This window comes from Heteronotia binoei, chromosome 9, assembly GCF_032191835.1.
Source record: "Heteronotia binoei isolate CCM8104 ecotype False Entrance Well chromosome 9, APGP_CSIRO_Hbin_v1, whole genome shotgun sequence".
NCBI lineage: Eukaryota > Metazoa > Chordata > Lepidosauria > Squamata > Gekkonidae > Heteronotia > Heteronotia binoei.
In genome coordinates this window covers 55,675,738-55,690,992 of record NC_083231.1, presented here as the reverse complement: position 1 = coordinate 55,690,992, position 15,255 = coordinate 55,675,738, and the positions used below count along the sequence as shown (strand labels likewise).

Sequence of the window (15,255 nt, the reverse complement as noted above, 5' to 3'; positions counted from 1 at the left end):
TGTGTCACCATGACAGAGCATGACATGAAACATGCAGTAAGACAGAGCAGGAAGCTTGTTAGTAAACGGTGTCAGCTGTCATGCCCGTGTTGGGGAATGCTTTATTAAAACGCGGACTATCAGTGTAGAACTTCCATTGATTGGGTTGGATTGTCATGGCTGTTCTTCAGAGATCCCAGAGTATTAATATACCACGTGACAGGAGTTCTTATGCTTGTATACATGTCCAGTTAAGACTGTGGTGTTCTCTAATCCTAAAATTCTGCTTGATGGCATGCTAATAAAATTGATTTTCCGCCCTTTCAGCTGACATCATGATACAGCATTTTGGATGTTTTGGCCACATTAATTGGAGACCTCAAATTTCTTTCTAACAAACTTTCAAAACCAGTATGGCTCCACTACAGCTTCATGATTTTGTACTGGAGAGAACTGTTCATACTTCAGATTCTCTCAACATGGAGGGCTGCATTTCAGTGGTAGAGTACCTGCTGGCAAAGATCCTGACCATAATATTGTAATGGTATGACTCAGTATAGAGGCACCTTCATGTGTACGTATACTGTTTTGTACCAGGCAGAATTTTCCACTGCTTTCTAGACACATCATAGATCCAGAGGATTTCTAGAAACATCATAGAATCATAGAGTTGGAAGAGGCCTCCAGGATCATCTAGTCCAACCCCCTGCACAATGCAGGAAATTCACAAACACCTCCCTCCCCGCAGCTCCAGTGATCCATCACAGAACTAGAAATAAGAGCTCATCTTGCCCAGGGAGAGGTGGTTAGAGAAATTCCACATGCAACCTAAAGGGAAAATGTGATTTTTGTGTACAGAGTGGCTTCTTTTCATAAGAACACTGGCATCTGGATGCAGCAACATTCTCTCCTTATACCTTGCTCATCTGTGGAAGTGATCATATAGCCCTTAATAGAATTAGGCCACCATTGCCACATTTTTCTAAAATCATTCTCTCAATGATTTTGGATGTGAAACGCAGTTTGGAGTCTAAGGGAGTTCTCCTGTAGGATGGCAGATGTGTTGTGTTTTTGCACTGTAGACTTAAAAAGCATGCTCAGTCATTGTGTGTAATGGGTGCATGCAGAATTGTTCCATTTTTAGTTTTTAAGACTGATATTTTCACCCTGACCTGGATGGCCTAGGCTGGCCTAATCTTGTCTAATCTTAGAAGGGTCAGCTTTGTTGTTACTTGGATGGGAGACCACCAAGGAACTCTAGGTTCGCTATACAGAAGCAGGCAATGGCAAACCGCTTTTGTTCATCTCTTGCTTTGAAAACCCCATGAGGAATTACCATGTCCAATGTTGCCTCTAAGCTGCAGAGTCCTGTGAGCAAAAATTCTACTTTGTGAACTACTGGCATTAAAGTTGTAAGGTACTGGCATTAAAGCTGTGAGCTACTGCATAAATTATTGTGCTCTGGAGTCATCCTTCCTGAGCTAAGACAAAAGTGTTGGAGTTGGAGGCTAAAAATCTGTGAGCTAGCTCCTGCTAACTCAGCTTAGAGGGAACACTGCATAAGTCACCTGTGATTTAGTAGCACTTTCCATCACCATATTCACTAACATAGTAGTATAAAGAATTATGACTATTAAATAATGGGTATGATCCACCTGAAGAGAATTGTATTTAGGTCACTTATACTGATTTTAGTAAAAAGGAGGAGAAAGGAAAAGAAATATTAGGACATTCTTAATGCTCCCACTGAAATCAGTGAAATGCCCACCATAATCTAATCATGTTTAATAAAAAGCAAGGCCCACTGAGTTCAATAAACACCCCGTAGTAAATTTGTTTAGGATTTAAATTATAAAAGTGACTGGACCATATCTATAGTTCTTTTGGCATTCCTAAATCTGATCCAGTGCTTTAAAAGTATGAGAAATTATCAGAACTGATTCTGTATGTAATAAATAAGCACTTTATGTGTAAGAGCTGTTTTGGCATGGAATGATAAACTTAGGTTGAGGTGATACCTTGGTAATTTATCATTCCCCCCTAGGGTTGCCAAGTCCAATTAAAGAAAAATCTGGGGACTTTGGGGGTGGAGCCAGGAGACATTGGGGGTGGAGCCAGGAACAAGGGTGTGACAAGCATAATTGAACTCCATGGGAGTTCTGGCCATCACATTTAAACGGACAGCACACCTTTTTAAATGCCTTTCTTCCATAGGAAATAGTTAAGGATAGGGGCACCATCTTTTGGGGCTCATAGAATTGGACCCTCTGTTCCAATCATTTTGAAACTTGGGGGGTGTTTTGGGGAGAGACAGTAGATGCTGTACAAAAAATTTGGTGCCTCTACCTCAAAACCTAGCCCCCTCAGAGCCCCCAATACCCACAGATCAATTCCCTATTATTCCCTATGGGACTCATTCTCCATAGGGAATAATAGAGTGTCCAGTAGACATTCCCCCCCACACGCTTTCTAAAGGGGGGGAGGGCCTCCAAACCAGGGAATCCCCTGCCCCTCCCTCTCTCACACACACAAATACTTACTAGATCTTCTTCCTGCAGAACTTTACTTGCTGTGAAAACAAAAGCAAAAGAAAGGGAGGGGCCGTTCTCCATGGAAACTATTACTGACCCTTTCCAATGAAGCCCTTCCTGTTTCCTGCGCAGCCTTAAAGGCACACATTTTACAAACGGATCAGTTTGCAGGTTTCTAAACCTGCAGGAGCTCTACAACTACATGATGACTTTGGGGGTGGGGCTTCCCCCACTGGCCAGCTGGCTGGGGGTGGGGAGAAGCCTGCAAAAACGGGGGATCCCTGGCTGGGACCTGGGGATTGGGAAGCCTACACGCATGTTCTTTTCTCTCACTGGCCCAGAGCGAGTGGCACCAAAATTTGCGCCGTTTCTCCCCCCCCCCCCGCTTCCGGATTTTTGGAGAGGGGGAGGAGGCTGCGAATTCGGGGGTCCCCCGCCAGGGCGGGGGGGGGGGTTGGGAAGCCTATTCCCCCCCCCCCTCAATCCACTTCAATTCTGTCATTTCCATTATGCTGAAGACATTTTGGAACAGTGATAAACTACCTAGTTTATGGTTGCCACATTAACATTGTGGGCTAAAAGACCTATTACATATTCAGTCCTTTTTGGTTAAAAAAACCACAACACTTTCTTTTGGCAAAAGTTGGCTCCCCACAGAACAGCCATCAGATTTCATCAAAGGTAGGTATAGTTAAATTGTCATAGCCAGCACCCCTCCAAAGTCAACATTATCTTTAATGTAGATGCACTCTGCTGTCACTGCTTTGACTGGTATCAACAGATCCCAAAGGATAAGGGTTCCCTCCCCCCCATTTCTCATATGAAACTGAGAAGCATGGATTCCTGGTTAGAGAACTGGCTGCACTCAACTCATAGAACTGTATTTGTTCTAGTTTATTTCTTTTAAGCTGTGACAAGAGCGAAGGAGACCCCCTAGGTTGAAATGTGGTATCCCATGGATATGTTTGTTTTTCCATTACAGTTGTTTAGTTATTCAGTAACTGAATGATTATTCAGGAAAGGCAAATACCTCTGTACAAGGTTATGTGTTTTTAAATAATGAGTTGGCAAGAATTTTACTGGATACTGCACTGAGTCTCAGGTGTTGTCTCTCTTTAGATTAGTAATGTCTTTAAAAAGAAAGTCCTCAAAAGTATTAACATAGTGGAGAAGAACTGAACCTTGTACATACTTAGTGGAGCAATTACCTTTACTGTATCCTCTCAGATTTTATATATTTGTTTTTAGAAAGATTAAAACAGGGGCAGATTGGTCACCATGGATGAAGAGCCACTAAAGTTGGAGAAAGGCTACCATCCCATTGATCCATACCATACCATCCATATCCCATTCCAACAAGAACTACCAGCTTTCAATTTCATTTGGTGTCACCAAGTTTTAGTGTTATAGGTAGAACAAATTATTTCTTAGTCTCTTTCCATATCACACACAAGTTTGTAGATCCCCATCATGTTCCTTCTTAGCATTGCTTCCCTTTTTCTGTACTTGCTCTAGAACTGTATACCATGGTCCAAGCATGGTCACACCATAGATTTATGTAAAGGCATTACAATACTTGAGGTCATCCTTTCAGTCCTTATCCTTAAGTCCAGCGGTTTTTCATTGCTGCCACAGAATGAGTAGATTTCTTATTTTTATTTTTAATTTAGAACTTTTTAAGGGGATAAAAAACACAGAAGGGAGGTGAGGGAGAAGAGTAAAAGGTACCAAAGCACAATATAAATGGCAGTTTTTGATTCAAATATGTGTATTTTTAGGAGAAATAGATGGCATGATCACTTAAAAAGCTGCAATATCAGCCTACTCAACTCAATTTATTCTACTATAACTCTTAAATGAGCTGTTCACCATGATACCAGGATTTTTTACCTGGTTATTCATAACCACTTCAGTTCCCAAATGCATACATTTGATGTTAGGATTGTGCATGTAAAGTGCTGTCAAGTTGCAGCCAACTTATGGCGACCCCAGCAAGGAGCTTTCAGGGCAAATGATTGAACAGGTGGTTTGCCATTGCCTTCAACTGCAGAATCTTCCTTGGTGGGCTCCCTTCCAAGTACCAACCCTGCTTAGCTTTTGAGATCTTATGAGATCAGGCTATACCATGTCACCTTCTTTCCTGATATTAGGATTTCTTGTCCCAATATGGATCATTTTATACAGCAAGTGTTCAAGATTTTTTTTTAATTGGGTTCAGGGTTAGGGCATATGTTGAATCAGATCTTTTAATATTCTCAGAGTTGTAAAGAATGATACAGTTATGAAAGAATTAGTGCTTGAGGAAAGGTTGCCTGACTCCCAGTGGTGTTTGGGAAGATGATACTATGTTGTTGAAGTAATGTAAATATGCAGTTGGTGCCTCTAGGCCCAAGTTGTATAATATGTAAATAAACCTGGAGAGTTCCTTCACAAGCATCTGGGAAGTTCTATGGAAGACCTGAAGGATCTTCTGAAGTTCCTTTTATAACACAACAAAACTAGAAGGCACGAAAGTGGGGAACTAAATCATGTTGCAGTGTCCAGTTAGAAGCATGACCATAGCACAGATGGAAAAGATGATCCAGCTGTCACCTCTAAGCCATTTTGCAATGTTCTCAGAGGGTGCTAGGCAGCACTGAGGAACTGCTGCTTTGGCTTTTGGTTTCTGGCCTGTGGCCACACCTGTAGCCACAGGGAGGCCTGGGGAGCACAGCCCCTCCACCCAAACCCCCCTTCCACCTATATGGCCTCTCCTGGCGGCCCGGCAATCCTCACTGCTTTTACAGCCCCTGGTCTCTCCACAGCTGCTGCTCTAGCGCCATGATCTCCCTGCCCCTTTCTGCTGTGCCTTCCCCCTCCCTCCCACTGACTGACTGATCAAAGCGCTGGAAAAGCAGTGTGGAGGCTGGTGGTTCCTATGCCGCTGCCTCTTCCCACTTCCTCCCTGAATCGCCCCATCGGAGTAGGAGCCACCCGGCTGGGGAAATTGACAAGGGAAGGGCTGGGGGAGGAGGAAGTGCCCTGCAGGCAGTGGACTCCGACCCACATTCTCCGCATGTGACTCTGCAGCCTGCTGGTGTCCTTCCTTCATTCACTCCCTCGCCAAAAAAGGGTTCTTCGGACCTTACCTGGTAGGCAAGGAAGGAAGGAGGTAAGAGGGGGTCCCAGACCGGGCTAGTTCAGGCAGCTCCGTTGCTTGCCCGAAAGCCAGCTTAGCGGAGAGGGGAGGCGACTTTGAAAGAGTCCTGCTTTTCCGGTGCTTCAGTCGGCTGGAGAGAGTGGGGGCCGCAAGAGTGGTGGGCCCCTCCACCTGAAATTTAATTCCGTGCCCCCCCCCACCTAACATTTTCTGGCTACAGGCCCGCCTGTGGCATCCTGCAAGGTTCCATCTTGTCTTCCATCCTTTTTATCATCTGCATGAAGCTACTGGTATAAGGCATCTGGAGATCTGGGGTGAGTTGTTACCAATATGCAGGTCCGTAGCTATGGGAGGGCTGGGGGGGCCAGGCCGCTCTGTTAAAAAATCCCTTCCCTATGGAGGGCCTCTCCGTTGGAGGGCCTCCAGGACCCACACAAAAGAGAGGGAGAGAGAGAGCAGGGGGGACTGTCAGTGAGAGAGCGGCAGCAGCAGAAGCTGGTCGAAGCAAAAGCTGAAAAGAGGCAGGCCCAGGCTGAAGGGAGGGGGAGAGGACAAACCAGGAAAGGACAAACCCTCCTAAGAGGGAGGACTTAGTCCTGCCTGAACAGCTTGCAGGAAAGAGGCAATGCTAAGGCCAGCCCTTTCAGCTGCATTGCCTTGCTGCCCTCTTTCTTTGCAGGGTGCCCAGGCAAGTGAATGTTTGCCTTCTGCTGGATCCGTGTCTGGGGAGAGAAAGACAGCGAGAGGTGCTACAATGGCAAAGGGCAGCAGACAAAACAGAAGCAGGCGCTGTTGTGAAAGGAGCCGCAAGGAGCAAAGCTGTAAAACTTAAAGGAAGCAGCGGGGGCGGCTTGTTTGGAGGGTCTCACAGGATAGCTTGAGGCACAGGTGGTGACTCGGATGACTACCGTGCCCTTTAAATAGACTATGGGATGGTGGGGGTCACAGATATGTTTGGTCAAACAAACTTGGAATCCTGCCCCCCTTGCAGGTGCCATGGCTGCCAGGCTTGCAGGCGCCGCCCGAGCTGGCTCGGGTGGGGAGAGGGAGGAGCAGGAGGCTCCTGATAGCTTTGTCACTGGGTGCACCAGTCTGGGGGCCTTGATCTGGAGCACCTTCTTTCTCCTCCTCCTCTTTCTGCAGGGCTCCAAAAGGCAATCTCTCTCCCCTCCCTGCCCGCCTGATCACCCACTCGTTGCCTCTTCACTTAAGGGAGGTATGGTGGCTCAGTGGTAGAGCATCTGCTTGGTAAGCAGAAGGTCCCAGGTTCAATCCCTGGCATCTCCAACTAAAAGGGTCCAGGCAAATAGGTGTGAAAAACCTCCGATTGAGACCCTGGAAAGCCGCTGCCAGTCTGAGTAGACAATACTGACTTTGATGGACCGAGGTCTGATTCAGTAGAAGGCAGCTTCATATGTTCCTCCTCCTGCTGCCTCCATTCTGCTCACAGCCCTGCCCGGCAATGAGAAACTGCTTTTGCCCAAGATGGGGGAGCCATGATCAGCTGCTGCCAGTCCCCCAGGCAACAGTTAAGTGTCTTCCTGGAAGCCTCTGAGGCCAGGCTGTAGCAAAAAAATAGCTGAGGCCCCCTTCCATGCTCCAAGCAGGCAAGAGTTCCGTGGACAGGTTGAGGGCAGCGTGGTGGCGGTGGAGACTGCGAAGCTCCCTCCCACCAGATGCGGGCTCTTGCTGGGCCCCAGCACCTTAAAATTTCTCTCCTGGGCCCCTCCACCAAAACATTTCTGGCTATGGTCCTGCCAATATGCAGATGATACTCAACTCAACCACACTTTCAGTAGGTCCTAGAAAGGCTGTAGAAACTGTGAGCCAGTGCCTGGAAAAAGTTGTGGGGTAGATGAGGGCTAATAGACTGAAACTTAATCCTGACAAAACAGAGGGCTACTGGTGAGTGGAAGGACTGACCCAGGTACTGATGTGTCTCCTGTTCTGGCTGGGGTTACAGTCCCCTTGAGGAGCAGGTTTGTAGCTTAAGAACAGTGTTCTTTTCCCTCCTATTTCATAAGCAGCTGGCGGCAGTGACCTGGAGTGCCTTGAACCAGATGTGGCCTTTCTTGAACAAAAAAAGATTGTGCCACTGAGGTGCATGCCCTGGTAACATAGGGTTGGCAGGTCCTTCCTAATTTAGTGTAATCGACAGACCTGACTCCCATTTAAAGCAGTGAGACTGTCTTTCAAGAAACTGCATGTAGGATAGACTACTGTGTACAGTCAGCCTTGAGTCCCTGTGAGAAAGGCAGACTACAAATAGCATAAATGAAAAAATAATAATAAAAAATAAACAGACTGCAACTAATCATTAGGGTTTGTAGAATCTTTCGGGCTCAAGTGCAACTAAGTTTTCTGCAGGTTGACTATGAAGGCATGCTGTTTTTATTTTAATCAAGGAAAAACTCTACACACTTAAGTGTCAGTTTGGTGTGGTGGTTAAGAGTAGTGGACTCTAATCTGGAGAACTGGGTTTGATTCCCTCCTCCTCCTCATGCAGCCAGCTGGGTGACTGGGTCAGTCTCAGAGTGCTCTCAGTCCCACCTACCTCACAGAGTGCCTGTTGTGGGAAGAGGAAGGGACGGAGATTGTAAATTGCTCTGAGACTCTGAATGAAGGGTGAGGTATAAATCCAATATCTTCTTCTCATTCTTAAGAAGGAGCACACTTCATTTTTTTTTAATACATGCCTGACTTCAGAGAACAGCTGGCCACTCCCTTTAGAACTTTAATTTCCACATTAATTAGTGATATATAAAGCAGCAGAAAAAAGCTGTTACTCATCAGTGTGGTACTTCCGTCCACAATGTGCTTTGATGTATTGTCAGACAAGAAAGACCAGGGAGATGAGAGAGACCAGCTCTTTTCTGACATGAGCAAAAGGTAATTCCACGACTTTTCTAACTCAACTTTTTTGTAGTATATGCCAGAAATACACAGTGATCAGAAGAAAAACATACCCCCAAAATGCTTGATTTGTGTAGTTAGCAAACAGTTTGCAAAAATATGCAAAGTTGAACTACCCAGATTTGGAGTCCCAGTTAATGGCAACACAAGTATACCTATATTGTAAATCTGAAACAATCATTTTCCAGGTGGACTTCGTGTGTGAGAACAGCTGTGAGGTGACTTCTGATATGGGTCTGGGCTTTTGAGGTGGGGCAGGGGAGGAGAGACTTTGTGCAGTTCTGGAGGTATTGGAAAATTCATCTCCTTCAGCAATTGTGCTTTAAGTGGCCGTCTATTGACTGCTGCACTAAATATGAAGGGAGAAGAATATGTGGATAAACTGAGGGGATGACTTTTCTTCACTCTAATTCTTATGAATTGAGAGCACATATTAAATATCAAGGAGATGCATGGTGAGCATGCACTTATGTGTGCCTTTTGCTGCTGCGCCACTGTGCCATCTCTAGCTCTGTCACTGTTCCTGCCTGCTAATCCAATAACAACATTCCAGTGACCAGATTCAGTGGGCCTTGAAACAGCTGATTGCTGACTAGGAAAGGGGAGGGGGAATCCACCCAGCGAATCTCATTGCAGCTCTGTGCTGCATCCCTATCCCACAATCCCTTGCATGCTTTGCTGCAGTCTTTCAGCACGGGTTGAGTGAGAAAGATGTACTAAATAAAGATTGATTGGCTGCAATCCTTTGGGGTCTCCCACTTGTCAGTGACCTGGGGTGGGGGAAAATGAATGGCTGCTTGACTGGGCCTCTGTCCATTTCCTCCATTATTCTCTGCATGGGATGGAGCATTGTTAACCTTAAGCAAGAAACGCAGTGAATTCCCAGTAACGGCAGACTGTGCAGTCACAGGGATTCTTAAGTAGCAGTGTCACACGTGAGGCTTTCAAACTTAAAAAAACCTATTACTATCATTATGGTTGGTTCGTTTGGACTACTGCAGGACAAAGCTCCATCCTGGAGAGGATTTTGTGTTTGGCATTGCATTGATTAATCTCTTTTTCTGCAAAGATGGGTATGTCTCAAGTGCTTATTTTGTTCTTTATTGTGCCCGGTAGCTAGCAGGTTATAGCTTTTCTCCCTCCCTCTTGTAATTCCCTGATTTTTTAAAATATAACAAATAAGTAGGTTATGGGGGGGGTTTTTAGAGGGGTGTTGCATGCTTTTAAGGTTATCTCAGTGTTTTAAACAATAGAAGACCAAACTGGTTTAAAAATCAGAGGAAAGATAGGAGCAAATGTGAACAAAATCTTTTGTATCAGATTTTGTACCAATTTTTTTAAAATGTGTGGGTTAAGATACCAATTTGTTTTGAGTAAACTGGATTTTTTTTAAAGGCTGCTTCTCACTCATATGTAAAGTGCCATGCTTTATGTATATTGAATCTTGCCTTTAAAGCAACATCTATGCAGTGGTAGAGTTGCATTGCAAATGTTTCAGCTGGAAATTTATGTATGAGACCCTCTGGATTCATTCATAATGGATGGATTAGACCTCTAGATTTTGCGTATCACTGATAGTAGGTTGACAATTTAATCTGTGCTTTCAGAGTCTAATCAGAGCTTTGGGTGGGCGGGTGGAGTACTGCCTTTATTTAAAAATTGTATACATTTTGAATAGGCTACTATTAATGAGTTTTACATGCTGGTCTATACAGTAGAATCGTATTATAGATGGAAATAAAGACATTAATCAAGATCACATAAAAGGCTTTCTAAAGCCCATATGGTTTGTCTTTTTTAGAGCTCTGTTCCAGATGGGTGTGGCTGCACACGCTGATTTTTCTGCATTAGTATGCTTTCGCTCTTAGGGTTCATTCGTTCTCTATGCAACACACACATGTCCTTTTCCTATGAGCTAAAAAGACCCTTTTGATAGAAATAGAGAATTGCTATATATGTATATCTATATTACAATCTGGAAATTTGCAAGAAAAAAGAATGATGTCATTTTTGGAAGGCTTCTTAATGCAAGCTCTTACTGTTTATTAAAAGACTGTCAATATTGTGGTTCCTTACGTTTAGCCAACCTGACCCTTTTTAGAGTGGGGACTTTAGTTAAAATGGCCAGGATATACTTAGGTTTGCTGTTCTGATAATGCTGGTATCGCCCTGCCATTTTTCTTGAAAATTTGAAAGCTGGTTCCTTTGGCTTTGGAATGAATGATAAGACAGTTGCTTTAACCCTTCATTTTCTCACAGCCTTGTTGTCCTAAGTCAATTGTACTTTCATGGTATATTAATTCATTGTATATGTATTAAGGTTACTCGGAAGAGGAGATGACTGAGAGGTGATATGATAACCATCTTCAAGTACTTGAAGGGTTATCATATAGAGTATGATGTAGAGTTGTTTTCTGTTGCCCCAGAAGGGCAGACCAGAACCAGTGGGTTGAAATTAAATCAAAAGAGTTTTTGGCTAAACATTAGGAAGAACGTCCTGATGCTTAGAAGGGTTACTCAGTAGAACAAGCTTCTTCAGGAGGTGGTAGGCTCTCCTTCTTTGGAGGTTTTTAAACCGAGGCTAAATGGCCATCTGGCAGCAATGCTGATTCTGTGAACTCTGGCAGATCATGAGAAGGAGGGCAGGAAGGGTTGTATCAGTGCTTAGTTCTCATGGCCCTTTCTTACATGCCCAGGAAAATGCCAATCACCACTTTGGGATCAGGCAGCAATTTTTCTCCAGGTCAGTTTGGCCAGGGATCCTGGAGGTTTTTTTGCTGTCTTCTGGGCATGGAGCAGGTGTCACTGGAGGGGTGTGGGGTTGTGATTTTCCTGTATTTTGCAAGGGATTGGACTAGATGACCCTAGAGTTGCCTTCCAACTCTATAATTCTATGTTATATCCAAAAAAAATAAAAAAAAATTAGTTTTGAAACGTTATGGATCCCTGAATATCAAAATTCTTACAGCTGCAGATTACCTTATAAATGCAAGGAAGTTGAGGATGAAGTCAAGAGACATGGTTACAGCTACCCCTCCATCATTCTGTCATCTGCCATGTGGCTAAAGAGAACAAAGCATTACTCATTAAAGAAAAACTGTGGATGCTCCAGCTCCCCTCAACTGAGTTGGATCCCAGGATTCTCTTATGCTAAGGCTTCCTCCAGTGGCTTTTTCTAATGATGCAAGCTGCTGCTTCCAATGGAGAAAAGTCTTTCTTTGTTGAAGAAAGGCTTTCTCTGTTGGAGGATGACTTGGGGGAGGGGAAGTAATAAGAGTCAATCCTGTATCTTTAAAACTGCAGGATATAGTAGCAAATACTATGACTAAAATTATGGATAAAGGTAAGATTTAGTAGTTTAAATATTTTTAATGAATTTATTTTATTTACAAAAATTGTATCCCGCTTTACAAGAGCCACCACCACGGTGGCTAACAATTTAAAATATACATGATAAAAAATTGCACTTTGAAACCAATAAAATCAGTGCACACATACCCATACCACAATGTTAAAACAATTAAAAACACAGTTAAAATACATACAAAACATGAAAACAGCCAGGTGTAGAATTCTAGCCTTGTAAACTCTTGGAGGATTGGCTACATCAGGGGGTGTGGCCTAATATGCAAAGGAGCTCTTGTTAGAATTCTGCCCCTGGAAACAACAATTAAAACTTTAGTTAGAAAGGAGCAATCATTGAGGGAAATGCCAAAAGAAAAAACTTCACTCCCTGGCAGAAGTTGGCAATTGAAGGGACAGATGAATCTCCTTGGGTAAGGTGTCCAGAGCTCTGGTGCCATGACTGAGAAGGCTGCCTCCTGGGTTGTCTCTTGCCTAATATCAGAAAGCAGGGACACATAAAACAGGACCTCTGAAGATGATGGTAGTGGTTGGGCTGTTCTGGAGATCAGTTATAACTCTGGGAGAACTACAAGCCCACCATGAGGTTAGCAACACTATCCTGGTAGACCACTACACTGGAGGGTGGATAGCAGTTGGGAGCCAGCAGATCCAAACCCTAGAAATGCTACTAGTGCAGCAGGATGAAGACCCAGACTCTCTGGGCCAAAATAGATGTGATGGTATTCCTTCCTGCATCCAACCCATGGACACTGTCACTATTTTAAAGCCTGAAGAGGCTATTTAAAAATGCCACAAAAGGCACTATCCTGATCAGGTCCACTGCACAATAGGATGATGCATTCTCATTTCCCCCATGTGGCTTTTCAAGTGCCCAAACAGCTGTGATGGGGTGCAGTCATATTGGCATTTGAAAGGTGTGGGGAATGAACAAAAGGACCTCATCCTGCCATTCTGTGGACCCAATCAAGATTGGACCCTTGCAGTATTTTTTAAATCATCTTGCAGTATTTTGAAATCATCTAATTGACCTTTAAAATGGCAGCAGCATCCATGGGTTAGACCAGGGGTGTCAAACATGTGGCCTGGGGGCTAAATCAGGCTCCTGGAAGGCTCCTGTTAGGCCCCCGAGCAACTGGCTGTCATGTGCTTCCTTATCCCTCTCTCGCTTCCTTCTGTGTCACAGCTTGCTTTGCCGAACTTGCTCAATCACAAAGGAGCTACAGAGCAAAACATCTATTTTCTCCATTGGCTGAGGCTCCTCCCTTGGGGAGGAAGGGGGGAGGGAAGCTTGCTTTGCCAGCCTCTCTCAATCGCACAGCAGAGCTACTGAGCCAAGCCTCTCTTCCTTCTATTAGCTGTGGTTCATCTCTCTCTTGGTCCCCTGGGGAAGGAAAGAGCCAGAGCTTGCTTTGCCCAGTTCACTGGATCCCATGGGAGAGGTAGAAAGAAAGCACCTTTAAGACCAATGAGTGCTAATGTTTTAAGCATGTTTTATTTTAAGTTTTTTAAAAAAATTGTGTTTGTCTGTATCCTTGATACAGTTTATATCTCTGCTACCTGGCATTACATTTTATGACAAACATGGCCTGGCCCAACAACGTCTCATTTGTGTCAGATTTGGGCCTCATAAGAAATGAGTTTGACACCCCTGGGTTAGACCCTGAGATGCCATCATTTCTAGTTTGGCTTTCAGTTCAAACCAGACCAGTGATACCGGTAATGGGTGTCAGCTACGCCACTAGTGCAGGGCGTGGGGAAAGCGAGCATTTCACTTCTGGGTGACTATTGGTAAAAAACCATAGAGATTGGGGAAATTCCTAACAAGTCACTCAACACAGTGGCATCAGTTCTGGGTCTTCACCTAGAATTGATATTGCTGTGTCATGCAACACCATCCCCACACACTTTCTACTCACTGCTTCACTGAGTGAGGTTTGGGAACAAGGAATACAGACTGGGGTTTATATTTTCTTACTGAGCAAATGACAATCCTACTGTTGTTTCCCCCTGCACTATCAGCAATAGGTGACTGGAGGCTCATTGTTGGTGCCATTGGCCAGGTCTAAGATGAATGGGCACATAGTTCTGGCACACAGCTTTGCTTGTGTCTGTCTGCAGATGACCCACCAGGCAATCTCTCCAGGGCAGTTTTAAATTCTCAGTGTGCTCCTGCTGTTTGTACAACAATTCTAGCATTAATGGAACACTGCTTCCTTGGAGATGAACTCTGCTGCCATTTTGTTGGATGTATGCCACTTTTTATGCTTTATATTGTCTTTTAAATTGTTTTAATGCCTCCATGTTGCTTCGTGTATGTAATGTTTTTTTAGAAATGGTTTTCACACTGCTTTTATTGTCTTGTTGCTTTTATTGTCTCAAGTAGTTTTAATTGCTTTCTTACTGTATGTTACATTCTCACCAGAATCCTTCTCAGAGAAGTTCATTGGAAAGTGTACTCTGCAAGTGTATTGCACAAATGTGTGGAGGTGGACGGCAGTTGTTCATTTTTTTAATTTATTTTAATTTATTTTATTTTATTCGATTTATATCCCGCCCTACCCCACCGAGGCGGGCTCAGGGCGGCTCACAGTGGTCTGAAGCAGCACTTTTTGTGTCGCCCAACAGGAGCTCATTTGCAGATTAAGCCACACTGCCTGGCTTGGGAGCATGTTGCTGCTGCATGGCCGATTGGGCCAGCTGGAGCCCTGGTTAGCCCAGGCAGAGTGCTGTTGCTATGGGCTCCGGCAGGAAAAAAACACCCTGGTTTGAAGGCATGTGATGATTTGAGCTAGTTACAGTCAGTATATGTCAGATCAGTGCCTAGATGGAAAACTGTAAAATGCTTTGTGAGCAAAGTATAAATATAAGCAATGGCTTTTAAAATGAATGATTACAAGTGTCAATATCTGCCTAGATGTTTTTGAACTTGTAGTATAGCATTTCCACATACCACATGTTGAGTACCATTTTAGAAAGCAGTTTTTTCTGCATTCTTCTTCTAATAATCCTTAAATTGGAACAAAGCACATTAGCAAGAAGGTTTTTTAAAAAAATTCTAAAGGTTTCTTTTTGTTAAACAATTTGCAGCAGTGTGTCGGGTAAAAAAGAACGGGACCCATATGTCAGTGGTCTAGGATGGCCAGTGAAGGCTCCAACATCCCAAGTCCTGTCGTGCGTCAGATTGACAAACAGTTTTTGATCTGCAGCATATGCCTGGACCGTTACAAGAACCCCAAAGTACTCCCCTGTCTACATACTTTCTGTGAGAGGTAAGCCTTAGTTCTGTTCCCCAATCAAAGTGTTTACAGTTGGCTCTCTGGATGACTG

The 15,255-nt window shown here is 44.1% G+C and overlaps 1 protein-coding gene across 5 annotated transcripts in view; it reads left to right on the top strand.

Annotated features, from left to right (window-relative positions):
• Positions 1–15,255, top strand: part of TRIM2 (tripartite motif containing 2) — an 87,137-nt gene that overhangs the window by 32,985 nt on the left and 38,897 nt on the right. For 2 of the 5 annotated variants that reach the window (XM_060246633.1, XM_060246632.1), the window contains exon 2: positions 15,016–15,197. In XM_060246633.1, coding sequence (XP_060102616.1) covers positions 15,064–15,197 — 134 coding nt within the window. In that variant the 5' untranslated portion in view covers positions 15,016–15,063. Of the gene's footprint in view, positions 1–8,517; positions 8,539–9,240; positions 9,636–15,015; positions 15,198–15,255 lie in introns of those variants that run through there. The other 3 variants (XM_060246634.1, XM_060246631.1, XM_060246635.1) reach the window with 3 other exon arrangements.